The 21,036-nt window shown below is 35.1% G+C and overlaps 1 protein-coding gene across 1 annotated transcript in view; it reads left to right on the top strand.

Moving 5' to 3' along the window:
- The window catches only part of LOC127451789 (plexin domain-containing protein 2-like), a 142,860-nt gene extending 128,184 nt beyond the window's left edge, over window positions 1-14,676 (top strand). The window contains exons 12-14 of the mRNA XM_051716732.1: window positions 2,490-2,528; window positions 11,267-11,427; window positions 12,632-14,676. Coding sequence (XP_051572692.1) covers window positions 2,490-2,528; window positions 11,267-11,427; window positions 12,632-12,751 — 320 coding nt within the window. The 3' untranslated portion in view covers window positions 12,752-14,676. The remainder of the gene's footprint in view (window positions 1-2,489; window positions 2,529-11,266; window positions 11,428-12,631) is intronic.
- The last annotated feature ends 6,360 nt before the right edge of the window (window positions 14,677-21,036 follow it).

Here is a 21,036-nt window from a genome sequence, read left to right as displayed (position 1 = left end):
TTGATATGTCCCGTCTAGACGTCCTCTTTCAATAAAAAAAAAAGTGTCAACAAAGGACAGAAAACTATGTTTTCTTGGGGTCTTTACACTATTCGTGCCAAAAAACAAAACAAAAAAACACACATCAAAACAGAAAACATCAAAGCAACTATTAACATACATAAAAACACCCCCACCCCATACCTATGCATTACCCATTAGCTACTGCGTATATTTGACTCCATGCGGTTTTTCTTTTTTCTTTTGATGGGCACAGACACATAATCAGACAGTAAACAACACAGCATAAATTACCGAATGTGTCAGTGAATGATTAATGCACATATAAAATATTATATAAAATTACACTTTTCCTTTTCATTTTCCTGCCTGTTTGTCTTTCTCACAAGTGAACATCAAGAAGCTTTCACCCTCAAATGATGGATTAGTCAGTGTAAATCTCTGTCTAATAGTTATGCTATAAACATTTTAATTGTAAAGGGATCATTTATCCTCTTTTCCTGGGTAATGCATATAGAGGATTGTTGATGGGACGGATTAATATGTATGGCTGATATTAAGAAACGGCATTCTATAGGAAGGTGTGGGCATATGTTTCTATCAAATCTCAAAACAAATGGCTTGTTAGCTATGAAAACATGCCTCACAACCATAGACCTGCACATTTAGCACATCAAATGCAACATAATGACAGCTGTGCAGTCATTAAAGTTATGGCATGACAGGTCTTTCTGTCTTCAAAGGCAGAAAAGAGATCGACTCTACAATAGCTACAAAGATTGCCAGGAGTCCATTTTCTCATTAAAGTGATTAGTGATTAAGTGATTAAGTACATTGAACAATCTGTTTATCATTAACACTTTTATAGAATAATCAATAAGATAGTAAATTATAAGGTCACTTTTTCCTTTACCCTGTTTCCTTATTCATTACAAAATGGTTATTTAATGAACTGTCCACTCAACAGATTTGTCAATAGATACATGCTGCAATCACAAGAAATAACATATTAGTAATGTACAATGTGTGTTTGTATACGTGTGAGTCAGGTTTTGCCCATATTGTGGGGACCAAATGTGAAAATATAAAAGGTGACTGTTAGGTTCAGGGGTTGGGTTATGCAATAGAAAATATAATTAGGGTAGTATAAAAACAAAAGAGCGGTTCAGGCTGTAATTCAAAAACACGGTGGCTTCAAAATTCACGTTTGAGGTATGACTGTGTGTAAATGATGTTGTATGTAGAGCAAAACGTCCAAGTATCATCAAGTAATGTTTACCACAGATCTTATTTTACTTGTAATTTGATTAAAAATATATGGAATTTAATTATTAAAATGTAATAGAATTTAACTCCATTAAGAAAACCCAGATTCCTGAGGGAACCCATGGCGAATTAGCCTTTCAAGTTCGCCTACAAACTGACGTCATGGCTGAACAACTCTATAAAAGTCAATGAAAAGTTCCTATCGTACGTATGAAAAACAAACACACTGTGGAAAGTGTGTAATATAAGTCATAATTTAAGTCATATATTATGAGTCATAATACTCCACTCATTTCTACTCTAAACCATTTTCTAGATACAGTATAATCATTTAAATTATTTTCTTTTTATGTTAGTACATTAAACTCAAAATGTGTCTCTGAGACAAAGTGACTTGATATGGAGCAGGTCACATATCATTAGCTCAGTATAAAAACAACAGAAGTCAGTGGGAACTGCCCACCATGAAAGAAAAACAAATGACTGTGATCATTGCTTCCGAACCACTATCTAAGTGCATGTTCACTAGCATAAACATCAGTTCTGTTGTAATATGACAAAGCATTTGAATAGTACCATCATCAATAACACACCCTCTCTCTTCTATCCATCTCTGACCCTGATCAGTGCACAAAGTATTCCAGTTAATCAGCGAATGCTTAGATGATGATGTAAATGAGAAGCTTTAAATCTTGTTTCAACTCAGTCTGGCTACAGCAGATAGTACAGCAACCTCCGGTCCCTCAGCATCAGCAGTTACTGTGGTGCTTTATTCAGTTTGTTGGTTTGAGTGTGAGTTCTTATCAGTATCACCTGCAGAGTTGCCTACAGCAGATATTGACCTGTCTGGCTCCGGTTTTCAGCTCACTATATTTGAAAGATACGTATTCAAGAATCTTCGTGTAGATTACTCATTAAAATGAATTGCATTCCATAACATGCTCTCCAATCACAGATGTATTTTCCAGTCTTTTTCAAGTGCTTCTCACACATATGAGTGACCCATTTAAAATTTTTGATGAGAATTGCCTGAATATGCTGGGCTGTGTTTTTGTTTCAGAGGGTGTGTGTGTGTGTGTGTGTGTGTGTGTGTGCATTCAAAGTCTGTGATGTTCTTTTCATTGCAAATGAGAAACTGGGCAAATGCAAAATACTTTTCAATGTTAAAGGACATTAACTATAATATTCTCTCTCTTTCTCTCTTTTTTTATGTATACCTACAGACGACACCAAGATTGCACTACATCTCAAAGACAGTGGAGGTAAGATCTTACCATTGTTTTAGTACACGTAGTCTTAAAGGGCCTATCTGAACAATGCAGCGAATAACTCAACACACTGTTTTTCTTTGACCTCTCATTGTATTGAATAAATAATGTCCAAAAACATATTTTCCAGCTCATTCCAAAATGAAGTCATACTCAGACAGGTTTGTGTGTGTGTGTGTGTGTGTGTGTGTGTGTGTGTGTGTGTGTGCGTGCGTGCGTGTTTTGCAGTTAGTCCAAAATTCTTGACTAAATATCTTTTCCATTGATAGCAGCACATGTGCCAGTTCATTTCCTGACCAACAGCAAATTTTTTATCATAGCTCTCCCACTCTCTTACTAACTGCTTTCCTTCTCTCCCACACCATTTCCCCCAAAATCTGTAAGTAAGATCCAGGTCATGTGTTTTTGATTTCGAGCGAGCTCAATAGTTTTCAGCAGTCAGAAACAAAAGAAAAGAAAAGAGCTATATAACCTAAAGTAGAATAATATGAATTTAGTCATTCCTGGCTTAAGCTAGTAAAAGGGGTGCAGATGTATTAACCCTTAAATGCATGGTAATTTTCCCAAACACTCTTACATAATCGGGTCTTTAGAGACCTGGCACTTATATCTAACATAAATGGATGTACAAAATGCCCAGATAGTGTCAAATTTTCTAAATATTTTCAAGACGATTAGAAAATAATAAAATAATATATATTTTGAAATATTCTGAGGTTTTATTTTTCACATATCAAAGAGAAAATGCAACAAATCTAGAACAAGATTAATTATTTTCACACTGAAATTTCATGAGACACAACTGGCTGTCAAACACATATTGAGCTACACATAACACATAAGATACACATCAGCTACACCTAAGTTACACATACATTACACATGTATATTTTCTCAGGCAGTTATTGAGTCTAAATAGATGAACAACTTACATAATTTCAGTAGATCACCCAAATGACAGAAGTCATATCATAATGTTCATGTGTTACACTTGCTATATTTTACTTAATTGTTGTTTCTACATCAGTTAGCAATGTCAAATGTAAATCAAATCACTTAAACATCAGCACCACCTTGAGTAAGAAATAACATGTATAATATGTAAACATGCATATGGGATACTGATAATTCACCATTGTTGATAATTCATTGTTGCACAGAAAATCAACCTGATATAGTATTTAATTGTATAAATACTAATTTCTATTGTAATACACAAAGAAATAGATATCCTGTGATAGTAAACTTAAATAGATATGAAATAATTATAAAAAATATCATTTATGGAAGTGTGGAAAAAAAACAACACTCTTAAATACCTCGGGTCTCTAAAGACCCTATACTCTTTTGGTACTTAAACCATTATTTAAAAAAAAAAAATATTTGCAGTTTTAACACTATTTATAAGAGATAGATTGAGGAATACTAAAGAGGTGTGGGCACAACTCCAAAAATGTATGTGGTACAGTGGGTGGAATGAGGTGTCTCTAAAGACCCAATATATGCATTTAAGGGTTAACAGGGATAGTGTAATAATTATGCAAATATACAGATTTAACCATGATATTTATTTATACAGAAGCTATGCAACATGTTCAGTTTGCTATTGAGATAAATGTATTTTCAATTACTGCCAACTAAGAAACAAAAATAGCATCAATTAACATGGCAATTTAAAACAAACAGGGAGAAAAACTAAACAAAAATTACCAGTAATGGTCCTCAATCTCTGTTTGTACTTTTGAGAATGTGCTTTTTTTATTTATTATTATTTATTTATTTTGAATTTATTCCAGTGCCACAGATAGTATTGTATGACACAATGATACATTTGCTTTTTAGAGTCACTTTTTCATATTCAGAGTACTCTAACACAGCACTCGTTTGCTTCTGCCAACCGCCATCACAACAATATACCCCATTAAACACAGCTTGCATGTTTTGAAGACACAGAGTAGGCGTGGCGCCGGACAACTCCACCTATTGTTGTGGTGCAAGATCTGACCATTTAACACTGCATATGAGTTCATATTGCGCCTTGATATTTACATAATTTTGGGTGGAAAAATGAAACGAAAACGAAAAATGCGAGTAATAAATATAGTTTTTGTGTGTTTTCTATTTTATTTTAGTTAGTTGTTAAGGCAAGATTTTTTTATTTTTGTTTAGTTTTAGTTTTTTTGTCTAATATTCGTATCTTATTTTATTTTAGTTAACGAAATTGTTTTTTATTAGTTTTAGTTTTCATTAACGATAATTACCCTGCAGTAAACTTGTTCTGTATAATGTTCCTTGCATAATTCCAATTTCTGTTTTATAGAAAATGAAGAAAAAAAAATTCATGTAGTAGTATTATTATTTATTCTAATTATAGAGTCTCATTACCATGAAAATAATTTTATTTACACTTATTAATGTGTCTCTATTTCAGGGGTGGCTACTGTAACTGATCTTTCCTGATCACACCATGAGACTGAGACTCACAATGAGACTCTTAGAGGCATGTTTTGTCTTAACAGATGGCCCAAAATACACTTAAATGGGGTTATGTCCTAGTTCTGCTCTCGATCATGTTCTGGTGGTATCTGTACTTTTCAATTAATACTCTGCTTCTTTTCATTCCAAATTCTTCCATTGAACCAAGGTCAGGTAGACCAAGAAAGTTTTGAGCCACAACTGCCAGAAGAATTGTTCGGGATACAAAGAAAAACCCACAGGTAACCTCAGGAGAAATACAGGCTGCTCTGGAAAAAGACGGTGTGGTTGTTTCAAGGAGCACAATACTTGTTGACCCCTCTCCAAACATAGCGCTTATGGTTGTGACCATAAAGCTCTATTTTGGTCTCGTCACTCCAAATTACAGTGTGCCAGAAGCTGTGAGGCATGTCAAGATGTTGTCGGGCATATTGTAACCGGGCTTTTTTGTGGCATTGGCTTCTTTCTGGCAACTCGACCATGCAGCTAATTTTTGTTCAAGTATCGTCGTATTGTGCTCCTTGAAACAACCACACCATCTTTTTCCAGAGCAGCCTGTATTTCTCCTGAGGTTACCTGTGGGTTTTTCTTTGTATCCTGAACAATTCTTCTGGCAGTTGTGGCTGAAATCTTTCTTGGTCTACCTGACCTTGGCTTGGTATCAAGAGATCCCCAAATTTTCCACTTCTTAATAAGTGATTGAACAGTACTGACTGGCATTTTCAAGGCTTTGGATATCTTTTTATATCCTTTTCCATCTTTATAAAGTTCCATTACCTTGTTATGCAGGTCATTTGACAGTTCTTTTGTGCTCCCCATGACTCAGTATCTAGCCTGCTCAGTGCATCCACGTGAGACCTAACAAACTCTTTGACTATTTATACACAGGCACTAATTGCAATTTAAAAAGCCACAGGTGTGGGAAATTAACCTTTAATTGCCATTTAAACCTGTGTGTGTCACCTTGTGTGTCTGTAACAAGGCCAAACATTCAAGGGTATGTAAACTTTTGATCAGGGCCATTTGTGTGATTTCTGTTATCATTATGATTTAAAAATGAGCCAAACAACTAAGTGATATTAAATGGCTTCATATGATCACTATCCTTAAATAAAAGATAGATTTTTTGCATGATCAATCATATTTTCAAAATCAATGCCACAATTTCTGCCAGGGTATGCAAACTTTTGAGCACAACTGTATGTATATATATATATATATATATATATATATATATATATATATATTATTTTTTTATTTTTTTATTTTTTTTATTTCATAGATGATTGGTTTGTTTTTAGTTTTGATGAGGTTCCCAGCTTTCTGTGCATGTTTCAATCTATCACAATATCATGTACTACATTTCTCCAGCACTACAGGACAAAATGTACCATTGTCATCTCTGTATATATCCAGCCAGACTTTGCATTGATTGCAATATCAACTGCTACTAAAACGTCTGTTGTAAACATATAGAATTATATGTAAAACAGCATTTCCCCTTAATGCAGGTTAAGCTTCTGCTGTACATGTACTGTAGCTTCTTTCAAAGGCAAACAACTAGATCAGGTGCACATTGTATCCTCTAAATATTATTAATGTTTCTAAATATTCTTACTCTCACATTTGGCAACTAAAGACAAAGGCCTAAGATACTGCTTTTTTATTCTTGTCCTTTATATTATTTTCTTAAATCCGATGTCCAATTCATTTTGTTTATGCAATGTTCAAGGTAAAGGTGTGTATACGGTATACTGTATATATATATATACAGGTGCATCTCAATAAATTAGAATGTCGTGGAAAAGTTCATTTATTTCAGTAATTCAGCTCAAATTGTGAAACTCGTGTATTAAATAAATTCAGTGCACACAGACTGAAGTAGTTTAAGTCTTTGGTTCTTTTAATTGTGATGATTTTGGCTCACATTTAACAAAAACCCACCAATTCACTCTCTCAAAAAATTAGAATACATCATAAGACCAATAAAAAAAACATTTTTAGTGAATTGTTGGCCTTCAGGAAAGTATGTTCATTTACTGTATATGTACTCAATACTTGGTAGGGGCTCCTTTTGCTTTAATTACTGCCTCAATTCGGCGTGGCATGGAGGTGATCAGTTTGTGGCACTGCTGAGGTGGTATGGAAGCCCAGGTTTCTTTGACAGTGGCCTTCAGCTCATCTGCATTTTTTGGTCTCTTGTTTCTCATTTTCCTCTTGACAATACCCCATAGATTCTCTATGGGGTTCAGGTCTGGTGAGTTTGCTGGCCAGTCAAGCACACCAACACCATGGTCATTTAACCAACTTTTGGTGCTTTTGGCAGTGTGGGCAGATGCCAAATCCTGCTGGAAAATGAAATCAGCATCTTTAAAAAGCTGGTCAGCAGAAGGAAGCATGAAGTGCTCCAACATTTCTTGGTAAACGGGTGCAGTGACTTTGGTTTTCAAAAAACACAATGGACCAACACCAGCAGATGACATTGCACCCCAAATCATCACAGACTGTGGAAACTTAACACTGGACTTGGGCTATGAGCTTCTCCACCCTTCCTCCAGACTCTAGGACCTTGGTTTCCAAATGAAATACAAAACTTGCTCTCATCTGAAAAGAGGACTTTGGACCACTGGGCAACAGTCCAGTTCTTCTTCTCCTTAGCCCAGGTAAGACGCCTCTGACGTTGTCTGTGGTTCAGGAGTGGCTTAAAAAGAGGAATACGACAACTGTAGCCAAATTCCTTGACATGTCTGTGTGTGGTGGCTCTTGATGCCTTGACCCCAGCCTCAGTCCATTCCTTGTGAAGTTCACCCAAATTCCTTCCACTCAACTTTCTGTTAACATGCTTGGATACAGCACTCTGTGAACAGCCAGCTTCTTTGGCAATGAATGTTTGTGGCTTACCCTCCTTGTGAAGGGTGTCAATGATTGTCTTCTGGACAACTGTCAGATCAGCAGTTTTCCCCATGATTGTGTAGCCTAGTGAACCAAACTGAGAGACCATTTTGAAGGCTCAGGAAACCTTTGCAGGTGTTTTGAGTTGATTAGCTGATTGGCATGTCACCATATTCTAATTTGTTGAGATAGTGAATTGGTGGGTTTTTGTTAAATGTGAGCCAAAATCATCACAATTAAAAGAACCAAAGACTTAAACTACTTCAGTCTGTGTGCATTGAATTTATTTAATACACGAGTTTCACAATTTGAGTTGAATTACTGAAATAAATGAACTTTTCCACGACATTCTAATTTATTGAGATGCACCTGTATGTATATTAGGGATGAACCGATATGGAATTTCTGGGCTGATACAGATAACCGATAATTCACAGCTCATTGTGGCCAATACTGATAATCGATCATTTAAAAAAAAAATTTAATCTTTTAACCTGAAACTGCTAGCTAATTAATTTGTCAGGAGGTGTGAGAGACAGGACCCAAGAGCAGAGGTAACAGTTCAATAAGATTTATTAACAACACAAAGTTCTCTTTCAAAACAAAGCAAAGCCCAGACAACGGTTTCCCCTGACATGCGGGCAGAAACGAGGAATCCTCCTCCAAGGACACTGGGCGGAATACACAGGCGAAGGCAAAGGTAAACTGTAAGGTAAACAAAATGTTAGACCTCGCACAGAACCACAAAACAACAACATCCAACGACAGAACAACAACAACAAGACAATGATCCCATCGGACATGACACACGAGGGGATTAAAATAAATGGGGAACAAACAAGGGGCAGGTGCCGCTTGCAGCTGAAGGTTATAATGATCAGCGGTCCCATGGAAAAAATCAGGGTTCCCATGGAAACACTGATTCAACATGCCAGTGGCACCTGAAACACCTAAGGGCAAAACATAAACACACTTTGACAAAAACAGACAGAGAACGATGATGCCACGGCCCTCGTCAGACAAAACCCAACCTGACAGGTTGACAGGACCATGAAATCACCGGAGAGCGCATGGCGGTAACTCGCTCACACAAAGGGGGTACACAAAACTCTGAGGCAGGCCGATACTGCCACAGTCCCATCAGACAGAACCCCAACCTGACAAGGTGACATAATTAAAAGATATATTTATTTGAAAATTAGGTTTTATATAAAAACGCTTCGACAAAAAACATAGGATGCTCCTGTGCTTTCTCGCTCAAGCGTACTTGGTAAGTTTCTCGGTCCTCGCCTCCTTGTGGTGCATTTAGAGAATTGATACGTCCTTAATGAAGGCGGAATTTGATGTTTTATTTTTTTTGGGTCACAGGCTTGAGGACAGAGGAGCGAGGAAACGAGGATGCACAATTTAAGAAATGAGAAGCACACTGTGTCTTCAGTCGCTTAAGACTGCCTGAGTTCCTGCCTGAAGAAAAGAAGCTGCAGGCAGTCAGAGATTCTCAGCCTAAAGCAAATAAACCGTTACAAATTATCAGCGAAAATATCGGCGGTAATTCCACTATTGGCAATTTTGAGTTTTGATTTTCCCAGTTATCCACCAATGATATATCAGTCGTTGATATATCATGCATCCTTAATATAAGTAGAGAGAAATTATCTGTGCAGTTCACATTGTAAGGTTGCCTTTTTGTCATGGAACATATTGGTGGTCTGCAGTCATTCTTTTACACTCAGTGTACCTGTGATAGTACCTTTTAAACTAGCACAGCCAAGGTTTAAAAAATATTCAAAGGACACGAGTTTATGACCGATTTCAACAAAATGACTCTGTTCGCTCTGATGCTGCTATGCATCAAATTATCAAAATGAAAGTGTCTGAATATAATTCAGTCCCACTTATATACAGAAAGGTTTTAAGCACCAGGTAAAGAATGACTGATGAGCAACAATAAAACATTTATGTTACTCTGAGTTATTGCCTCGCAGCACACTGCCCGGTTACATCTACAGTACTGTGCAAAAGTCTTAGGCACATAAGATGTTTCACAAAAGCATTTGTAAGATGGTTATTTATATCTTCAGCTTTAGTGTGTCAATAGGAAATATAAATGTTAGACTCCCAAACATTTATTTTGGAAATAGAAAAGATTAGAATAGAAGAACAGGGAGCCCTGCAACAGATGTCATGACCCCCACAAAGCCCCCCACTGAACATCGAGTCAGTTTGAGATTACATAGAGAGACAGAAGCAATAGAGACAGCCTTAATAGATAGAAGAACTGTGGCAAATTCTCCAAGAAGCTTGGAACATCCTATCTGCCAACAACCAAGGAAGACTATGTCCAGGTGTACCTAGGAGAATTGGTGCTGTTTTGAAGGCAAAGGTGGTCACACCGAATACTGATTTAGTTTTTTATGTTTACTGGACTTTGTATGATGTTAATTGATAAATGAAAACTATTTATGTCATTATTTTTGAAGACATCCTCACTTTGCAACATTTTTCACAAGTGCCTTAAACTTTTGCACAGTACTGTATTTAAGAGTTATCTGAATTTTATTTTAGTATGACAGTCCCCAAGTCAAGCTTTCTTTGGCTGCCAAGCCTCAGTCACCCTCTTTTTGAAAATAAATGACTTCCCATTCTTAAGTGGTCATAGGCACTTCTGGCTGTAATGTATGTATGGTAGCAGCAGAAACACTGCCGTATGATTAGTTCTGCCCTGTAATGTCTATCAATCATTTCTGCCCCTTGTGGCTCTGACAACTGTAGAATATACTTGATATTTGGCTTTTTTGATAGATCTTGATATCCTCAACTTAATCTAATTTTACAGTATATCAGACATGTCTGGACCAAAGTTAAATAGTTCATGCGTACGTCATTATTGACACAAATATAAATAAATATACAAGTCTAAACATTGCAATGCCACAGTAACATTTAACATTTTACTCTGTGAATGATGATTATTTTTGTCTTTATTGTGGTCGGTAGTGTTGATGTAAAAGACTGTAGAATGTTTTATTTTATATTGCTTATTAATGCATTACCACAGTGTGGGAATACCAGGGTGGAAAACACAAATACATTTACTACTCTTGTAATGTGTACACATACTTGATGAGCTACCCAGGCCCCCCGAGAATTTTCATTTTTGAGTGAACTTCCCTTTAAGGCAAGAATGAAATAAAAAGAAAATGTTCATTCATTCTCACTGACATTATTATTAAAAGCAGTGTAGTTGTGTGTGTACAAAGACTGTGTGAGTTATTCTCACAAGGTAAGTGAACTGAAGTGTGTGTTTACTAATATATAGAGCTCAGAACAACTTTAAATATATTGTGTCTATGTGTGCGTTTCAGCTGCTGCAGCAAAAAGTACAGCAGAGAACAGCACACACTCCTTGCACATGGGTCTGATTCTTGGGATGCTCATGCTGCTACTGGTGATGGTGGCCATCGTTCTGGTGACCGTCTACATCTACCATCACCCGAGCTCTGCTGCAGGACTCTTCTTCATTGAGGTGAGACTATGTATAAGCTATAGCTACAGTATAGGACAAATAGGAAATTAAAGAAACATGAGGAAGCAGCAGTTTAGTTGCAGTTCTGTTATACCAGTTTAGTACACAATGACTAGTACTAACAGTGATTGTATCGGCACGTACTTCGCTTCTACCTGTCAACAATGATTTCGAAAAAAGAATTGATTAATTTAATTTATTTATTGAAACATGAAAAAATTTAATATATATAAAAAATATATTAAGTATATTTTTAAAAATTCTAAATTCAAATTACACTTAAAAAAAAAAAACTAAAATATAAACAAAGTAACGAAGTGGTCAAAACATCATACTAAATCCAAACATTTTGCTCTCTCCTTCTTCCACCGGCCCCTTTTGTAGTGACTTAAACATAACAATAATAATAATAATTGAAAAAATAAACCATGACCTCTAGAAAATGTAACACAAATCTTATAATTTTTTATTTAACAAACGGCTTCAACAGCGATCCTCAAGGACATTATTTGATGTTCTGTACTTTCAGAATTTGGACATTAACTTTATTACGATCTGCTGGTGAAATCTCCAAACTGCAAATGCAGGAACTAAATTTGGACTTTGTGCTGAGTTAAGAGGTGGTTTTGAAACGTCTGAATGCAATGACCAAATTCTTAGGAAAATTGTGCTTTGCGCCACTTCATTTACATACAGTACACCCATAGTTTGCGCACCTACACTCACAGATAGCACAAACACTCCCACCCACGGCCATTTGCGTTTTGCGCTGACACAAAAATTGCACTTAGAATTAGTGCTTTCACGAAAATCGGATAAGACGTTGCGCAGGGTCGTAGCGTGTTGCGCTACACATTGTGCACTCATGAAAATAGAGCCCGGTAAGTACACAGTTTTTGTACAATTTTCAAATACTTTTTTGCTTCAAATTAAAGTTTGTAATGTTGTGATTCACCTCAAAGCTGTTTGGTTTGGTTCATGGCTTAGAATTCTTTTATTGAGGATTTTAAGAAATCCTGATGGAAGAAATGAATAGGAAAAATACTTCCAGAACCATGATGGCTAAAGTAAATGAAAGTAAATATATCTAGCACTACTTAATAGAATATGTGTGTATTGTCATAATGTGTGTGTGTATTGATGGGGAGTGCTTTTAAAAAAATCATTTATCATCTTTCGTGTTTAATATTTTGTGCATTTGCAGAGGCGTCCCAGCCGGTGGCCTGCAATGAAGTTCCACCGGGGTTCTGGTCATCCAGCTTATGCAGAGGTAGAGCCTGTAGGTCAGGAAAAGGAGGGCTTTATTGAGTCAGAACAGTGCTGAGGTTTTACCTGCGACATCTGAATTTACACACTGCCTAGCGACCTTCTTGATGTCCAACTATAAATCCAAATATCTCAAATCATAAGGTTCCACCAACCCTCCAAATGCAAAACACTGACAAAACTGAAAACAATGAGGGTATGGTATTTATGATGGAAATGACAAGATGCTGATAGCTTGGATCCAGGTTTAAAGCCACATTCAGAGGACAAGTGTAAAAGCCCTGTTTCTTAATCAGATGGATGAATAACGAGCCCAAAGCTTCTGTACTTACTGCTTGGCTCTTGACATGACATAGGAGCAGCTCTGATTGAACAGGAAGAGGCTGTGATCTTTAAGGTCTCAAGACATGTTGTTGAACTGAGGGTTTGGTTCTCTGATTTAATGGGCCTTTTTTTTCTTTTGAAAATTGTTTGTGAAAATTCCAGAGCTGCACATTTATTCAATTCTTATTTTGGAAATCTAACATAGACCTTCATATATCTTTACAAGGTTTTCTTATGTTTATCAGATGCTTGTTTTTCTATTATTTTATGATTTCATTTTTTATTTGCAGCTGATGTTTTGGAGTTTGGAGACGTTTGATGAAATTAGTTACAGATTAGCTCACTAAATACTTATTGGAAAAATGTACATTGCAATTAAAATACAATTGGAAAATGTTCTGTGAACAAACAGTATTGATTCATTTTCATGTATATTCCAACCATTTAGGACGTTTTTGCACAAAAATTTAATTATTTCCACAACTTATGTTACTAATGCAAATTTACAAGACAGGCGCTTATGAGGTTGTGTGTATGTGCGGGTCTCTGTTTAAAAGTTAATTTTGGTAAAACTGAGGTACATGTTGATCCCTTACATACTGTGTAGTTGAAATAGAAGTAATTCATTTATTCAGAGGACAAATATGTGTTTCACTGTACAGAAAAAGTAATACATTACAACCCAAAGCTTATAATAAACATTCAATTTGTTGTCTTAAATAATAATTTATAGTATGTAAAAAAATAATGTGGCACAATTTTGACTCTGAAGGTTTAGAACATTTATCCTTTTGTAACTCAATTAATTAGGACACACTACTTGCATGCACCTACCTAAAATCTTTTCACTTTTTGCAGTATTTTGACCAAAGAACTCTTATTACACACAAGAAAACACTTGGTTTAATCATAGGAAATCTGTACAGCGGTATCACCTCAATCCAAGACACAGATCCCATACCCCAAGATTCCTCTTTCCAGAATCAGAACAGAGATGTTTCTAATGCTGTTACGAATAATTTTTTGTTAAGAGTTACAACAGGCCAGACATCTTAAAAGCATTTCCATAATATTGTACAACCAGATGAGAGTTATTATGGAAAATATTTTGTCTTTTGTTTGATAATTTCAGTAAACCTATGCATATAGGGCAGTTCCTGAGAGTTTAGTTAATTTCTTTGTGTATGTCAAATGTTTTATACACGCATGCAAGGAGAATAAATTGGTACTTTTTTAACCTCATAACAGGGTTACCCAGTATCAGTGTTTAAGTTCTGTTTTTAATCACTTTCTCCACCGGAATGACCTAATTATTTTCAGCAAATGTAACCCGAATGTATGTTCTGTATCTGTGTGTGTACGAGTGAATCTGAATGTGTACGAGTGAGCACTAAAGTGATTTCTGAGGGTGCCTATTTTGTGTAAAAATCTCAAACAAAATGTTAGATAAGGGAGAACAATTTTCTGTTCAACAGTGATGCCTGCTCTCGAAATTGGGGGAAACATACATTTACTTACTTGCATTTTTGATAATCATAATTTTGTCATGCAACACATTAAAAGACAGTGAAATACGCAATGCTGTTATCTGTGTACTCTTGTGTTACTACTGTCATTTTGATTACATTTTAAATAATAAAGTTGTTTAAATTAATTTTATGAATTCTTTCATGTTCTATTCTTAAGACTGTATGATACTGTATGAATGGGTGAGTGAGTGCAAATATATAGTCTACCTTAGTGCTAATACTGTAGTAGTTAGCAATATGTTATGAAATAATTTCATGACCAAATCACAGTCAAGGTATGGTAACACAAAATTATCAAGGGATGTTGGAATAAAACTACACTGAAAAACATGATTTTGTGGTGAAGTACATAGAAGATATTAAGTACTTCCTACATTGAATTAGTTATTTTAAGCACGAACTTGGAAATATTAAGTAAATTCTACATTTGTACTCAATTCAAACAGTAAAAATTAATGCTCTGGCTTATAAGTAAATATTATTTCTCTTTAAAATGTGTCATGTATCAATCCTAAAGTAGAAATCCTTGTCACATTTATTCGCTAATTTGAGTACATTTCACAGATATATAAAATAAGTACATTTTACTTAACTTTTTAAACTGGTGTTCCCATCATGCACTGGGCTAGAATAATTAATGAGCTTGCATAGTTTATTTATTTATTTATTTATTTATTTATTTTTGTGCACCAAGTGATGAGGTCTGCATGCACAGCTCTGTATCTTGTTTCAATCACATTTTATCCAGGGTGTTTTCTAATAGACTGCATAGCATGTGTTAAAGGGATAGTTCACCCAAAAATGAAAATTCTCTCATCATTTACAATGCCATCCCAGATGTGTATGACTTTCTTCAAAGTTCCCAGATGTGTATGACTTGCTTCAAAGTTCTGGACACCATTCACTTGCATTGTAAGGACCAACAGAGCTGAGATATTCTTCAAAAAATCTTAATTTGTGTTCTGCAGAAGAAAGAAAGACACATCTGGGATGGCATGAGGGTGAGTAAATGATTTTAATTTTGGGGTGAACTATCCCTTTAATCTTTCCTGTGGATGGCTTTGTTTGTCATGTGGTACATGATTAAACATATGTTTAAGGAAAGTCATCTTGGATTTACACTGACACCTAGCGGCTTGAATGCAGCATAATTTAAAATCAATAGTTTTCAGTTTCAGATGTCATTGTAGAAATGTAGTATTCACAGTCAGCCATGATTACTTTAATTAATGAGTGAAAGTGACAAATAAAAAGAATAGTTACTGAGATTAAGCGAGCTGTATTCGGCTGGTCATGTGATTCTAACATGGCAGCCCCCATGAGGAGACCCTCTCCATGTAGAATAAAACAGCTTTTATAAGATTACTGATATGACTGGAGTCTTCATCTCATGTGATTGCCCATGATTGCCTCTGTCCAATTATCTTTTAAAGTTGAGATATACACAATCTGTTTTCATTTATTTAAGTCCCTTTTTAATATCGGTTCTGTTATTTACAGTCAGATTAATTCAAACACACAGCATGGATGTGGTAAAGAAACTGCTCAATCGAAGCACGTTCACTGAACAGCCACTGTTCTTAAAGAGACATTACCATTTTAACATTTGTTATACAGAATGTAAACTCAATGTAAATACTACAAATTATGCATACAAAATGCATATATTTACAGGGGTCATTATAAATTATGAAATATTTAAACTTCATCAAACACTTTAAAGTACTGAGGAATTTAACAAATACAGTAGGCTCCTACAGTATCTATGCAAGGGTTTGGTGAAATTCGGCAAAGAGTTCAGACAGTTCTGGCTTGCGCTGCTATATCTTTTCAACTCATCTGAATGATGGGGTGCGATCCATTCAGAAGTGATCATCCCTACACACTGTTCTTCAAAGACTTTTCCCTCCATTGGGAGAGCTTTGAATGGCTAAAAGTTGTGGGGCTCAAAAATAGTGGATGCTTGGACATTTTTGGGGAAATACTGTTTGGACCCTACAGCTTGGCTACCATTATTCTTCTTCCATCGAAAAGCCCTGCGAAGGCATCATTTAAGCCTTTTCAAAGTGTCCAAAAATCCCCTAGACTACATTACATTGACAGAATGAGTTAAGAGTCTGTTTTTGAATGTTTATGATTTCAAACTTCAGCTGTCAAAACGTACACACAAGCCCTTTAATCTGCTTTAAGATGCTCTCTTCTTTCTTTCATTCATTCTTTTTTTTTCTTACTGTAAAACCTGTAAAAATGTCTAACTTAAAGCATTTAAAACTATTTTAAACTTGCAGACAATGTTTTGTCAGACCAACAAAGTTTGTCTTGACCAACTTTATGTATCTAGTTTAATCAGTACTTTTGAACCACACGAAGTAAAATATTAATATTTTATTTTTCCCAACCAGCTAAGCCAAGTTATTTTTTTGTAATGTAGGGCAAACTTGCAGTTATAGCAATGAATAGTACTATATAATAACGTTTTTTATTCGACAGCCCTTTTATACAAAGAATAAAGCTTAACCATATAAGGCCTAACATTTGAAATATTAATCAGAAAATTATATTTTTTAAACCTGTTTAATTTTTATTTATTTTTTTAATTTTTTTTACAAAATTATGACATTTTAAGCACATGTTGCTTGAAATCAATAAATACTAATTAAGAAATTAAGAAAATAAATGCTATTTTTATTTACTTTATCAAAATCAGCAAAGATGTCACATAAAAAAGATGAGTGCATCAAAACATGATGGTAGCTATTTTGGAAAATTATATAACAAGGTCTTCTACTTCCAGAAGAGCATGGGAACTTTCCCCAGGAGACAGTAGACATCTCATACACGTCGTGATGATTGTAATGGCTTTAGAAAGTCATGTACAGTATCAAATATGATACATTATATATAAGGTTAAAGATTTGCTCAAAAATGCAATTAGAAACAGAAAGGCAAAAGTGTCCTATAAGAGGGATTGGGGCCCTCATAGTCACAGGGACCTGTTGAGGGGGCCTTGAATAAGCTGTGGGGCCCACATATTTGGCTGCAACCTGGCGCTACAACAACGTTGTATGTTTTATTCACTTTCACTCAAATAATGACATTTTAAATACATATTTTTCTCTCTATTACTCAGACTACGCTATTTTATGATATTGACACACTTTTACTCAAACACATGTTTTGAAAAACAAGACATTTTAATGCTTTTATTACAGACACACAGTGGCGATTTCTCAGGGCCAGCATGATGTCACACAAACATGTCGACACTCAGGGAAATCTACAAAGTAAGTGATAAACATTCACTTTATTAAGTAATATCGATAAATGAGTTTGTTTCCACTGTACATGATATTAAAGCTTGTTTAACAAACACCTGCAGAAACAGGTGTATAAAACATTATAATCTCTTTTGATATTCGTACACCTGAAGCACAAATGCTAGCGCTGCAACACTGTTTATCAGTTGGGTTGCTAGGAGACATCTCTGATGAACACCTGCTAAGATAACGGGATTGTTGCAGTTCCGAATACTGGGGAATGGAATGCATTTATGGTCGGAGATATCATGTAGGAATATCCCTCATCCAGCTTGAATGGAATGCAGCATAACCGTGTACCCTGACGAAACAATTTATTGCAAGCAACATTTAAATCACAAATATTATTAGACAGATTTTTCCAAGTATTATAGACCTCCTTAGCAGATTCATATGAAAAATTATGATTTTGAATGTCTGTTTGGGAGACGTTCATTTCACAAAACAGTCATACTGCAGTTAAAATTAGGCTTGTTTGAGCATTAAGTGTCGTTTTAAGTTCTGGCTTTCATGCGTGGACATGTTTTTAAAATGTCAGTTGGTATTATTAGTTGACTGCCACATAATGTATGATGCCCAAAGGCATAGGGTGTCTTATTCATTGTGAAACTGTGCTTTCTTAATGGCATGAATCACACTGAAGGCCTAGATTTAAAATGCACGGCCCGTGACTGCAGACACACCTACATATGTTCCACTTATACCAACATGAACAACTTATGCAGTAGCCCACCTGATAAAGTGTTGGCCTTAGAATCAGAGGACTACAGTTCAAGTCCAGCCATGAAATCAATCTGACACATGACATTATAGAGTCATAGAAGCAGCACAAAATGGGGTGGTTGCTTCAAAAAAGTGCATTTTATATATATATATTTTAAAACACTATTGGTTAGGTTCAGGCAAAAGTGTTAGGGAGTTTAGGGAGGTATGTTTAAATATATATATATATATATATATATATATATATATATATATATATATATATATATATTAGTTTCTAAAATTCACCTTAAAACCGCGTCTGAATACGACACCATTTCACTTGCTTTTGGCGCCCCCAGCTGGACATTTTACTGAAAACCTGGAGCCAAACGTGATAAACAGAATGTACATTTTGAATTGCAAAAATGTTGTCATGTTCACATAAATTTCATGAGACCAGGCTGCATATTTAAGCATATATAAACATTTGTTTTCAAAGTTGATGGGCTGCGAGACCTTGCAGCCCACGGCCCACCTGGGCCCCTGGTAGTCAAGGGCCCCTGGGCACTGGCCCCATTGGCCTGGTCCGTAATTCACCCATGATGTAGAGTGATTAATTGCTTATGCTGCATTTGGTAAAGCAAAATGCGAAACATAATATTTACAGGTAAATAACTCACGTAGGCAGTGGTGTAAATTGGCTTTCTCAAATCCGTACACATTAATTAATGTCATATAGTTCTGTAAACTAGACTGCTTCGGTAAATGACACATTTTAACATGTAATGTCTTTATTATTATTATTATTTATTAAGCATTGAACATACACACAAAATATGTAAACAACAAAACAAGTACAGTGCAATTTTTTAACAGGTAAAAGATTAAAAAAAAATTACAAAATTAAAAAAAAAAAAAAACAGAAGTTTTAAGATGTAATTTTTTTATACATTTTTTTTGTCCATCTTTCCCTTGCATCTTTATATATATATATCCCTTTATTATAAGTTGTTTCATATGATACAAGTCTGCACAATGATCTTAGACAGCACAGAAAGGAAAACCTTGCAACTGGTTGACAAGTCAACGGATTGTTTTTTTTAAATTTTTTTTTATTATTTTTTTTATTATATATTTATTGAGTTTTCAATTTAAACAGATTACAAAACACAACAAACAATGTCACTTAAACAGCTTGGCAACACTCACATTCAATTTCCTTTCAATAGTCCATCAAAGTAAACACTTGCAATACAATCAGTAGACAGGATAATCTGCACATTGAATATCAGCCCAGGATCTAGTTATGTAGGGGTACCCTTCCATAAAATAGTTGACCGACTGGTCTCCAGGGTATTAATATAGGGCTTCCAGATGCTATAGAAGTGATCTGGCTGACCATTGAGTACACAAGTTAAGTATTCAAGTGGTATTAGTTCCATCAAAATCTTGTGCCAGCCCGATATGTTTGGAGCCTTATCATTGATCCATCTCAATAAAATGTTCTTTCTGGCAAAAGTGAGTATATAATCTTTTTTCCCTTGATGAAATAAAAGCACTGTCTGGAAGCCCCAGAATCAAAAACAAGGGGTTCAAATTAAGCTTCTTCCCTAGAACAATGCTGATTTCAGAAACTATCTTAGCCCAATATATTTGCAGTTCATGACATGACCAAAAACAACGAGTAAGGGTACCAGTTTGTGTTTTACACTTAAGGCATAGAGGCGAGAGGGAGCTATTAAACACATGTCTGTGGTTAGGCGAGATGTGCATCCTATGTATAATTTTTAATTGTATACCTTTGGTACAATTACACACTAAAATGGATTTAGCATATTTCCAAATTTCGTCCCACTCATCATCACTAATGGTAATACAAAGCTCCTTCTCCCACACATCCTTGACCATTATTGTGACTCCTGCAGGCATTGCATTAAGAACACCATAAAATAAACGTATTGACATTGTCCTGGGTGTCTGAAATAGCAACTTTTCTATAGTGGAATTTTTTTAATCATTAATCATTGAAGTGTTTTGTCATAATATAGTTCCTAATTTGTAAAAATTGAAAAAAAAAAAAAAAGTCCTGATTTAATAATTGATACAAATTGAGGGGGTTTAAGATGTAAATAATTCAAGGAAGGCAAAACATAATGACTTTGTTCTTTATCAGGTCTCTTAGGGAAAACAGCTGGCAAGATATATGATGAAGTTTATAAAAGAAACTGAATTAATTAAAAGAATATAGTTTTTTTTCCCCTGCATAATCCTGTACCATACTCCAGTCCAATCGGTGGCGGTAATGCACCTATAAACTGGTTTGCCAACCGCCAATAAACACCAAAGAATAAGATGTAAAAAATAATAATAAAAAAAAAAATTTCTAATTATTTTTGTAATTAATTAATTAATGTATTTATTTTTATTGCCAAGGAAAAACATACATAAATAACAAATACAGATGTACA

This window comes from Myxocyprinus asiaticus, chromosome 2, assembly GCF_019703515.2.
Source record: "Myxocyprinus asiaticus isolate MX2 ecotype Aquarium Trade chromosome 2, UBuf_Myxa_2, whole genome shotgun sequence".
NCBI classification, from domain to species: domain Eukaryota; kingdom Metazoa; phylum Chordata; class Actinopteri; order Cypriniformes; family Catostomidae; genus Myxocyprinus; species Myxocyprinus asiaticus.
The sequence above is the reverse complement of the archived record's forward strand: the minus strand, read 5'-3'. Positions and strand labels throughout refer to the sequence as shown.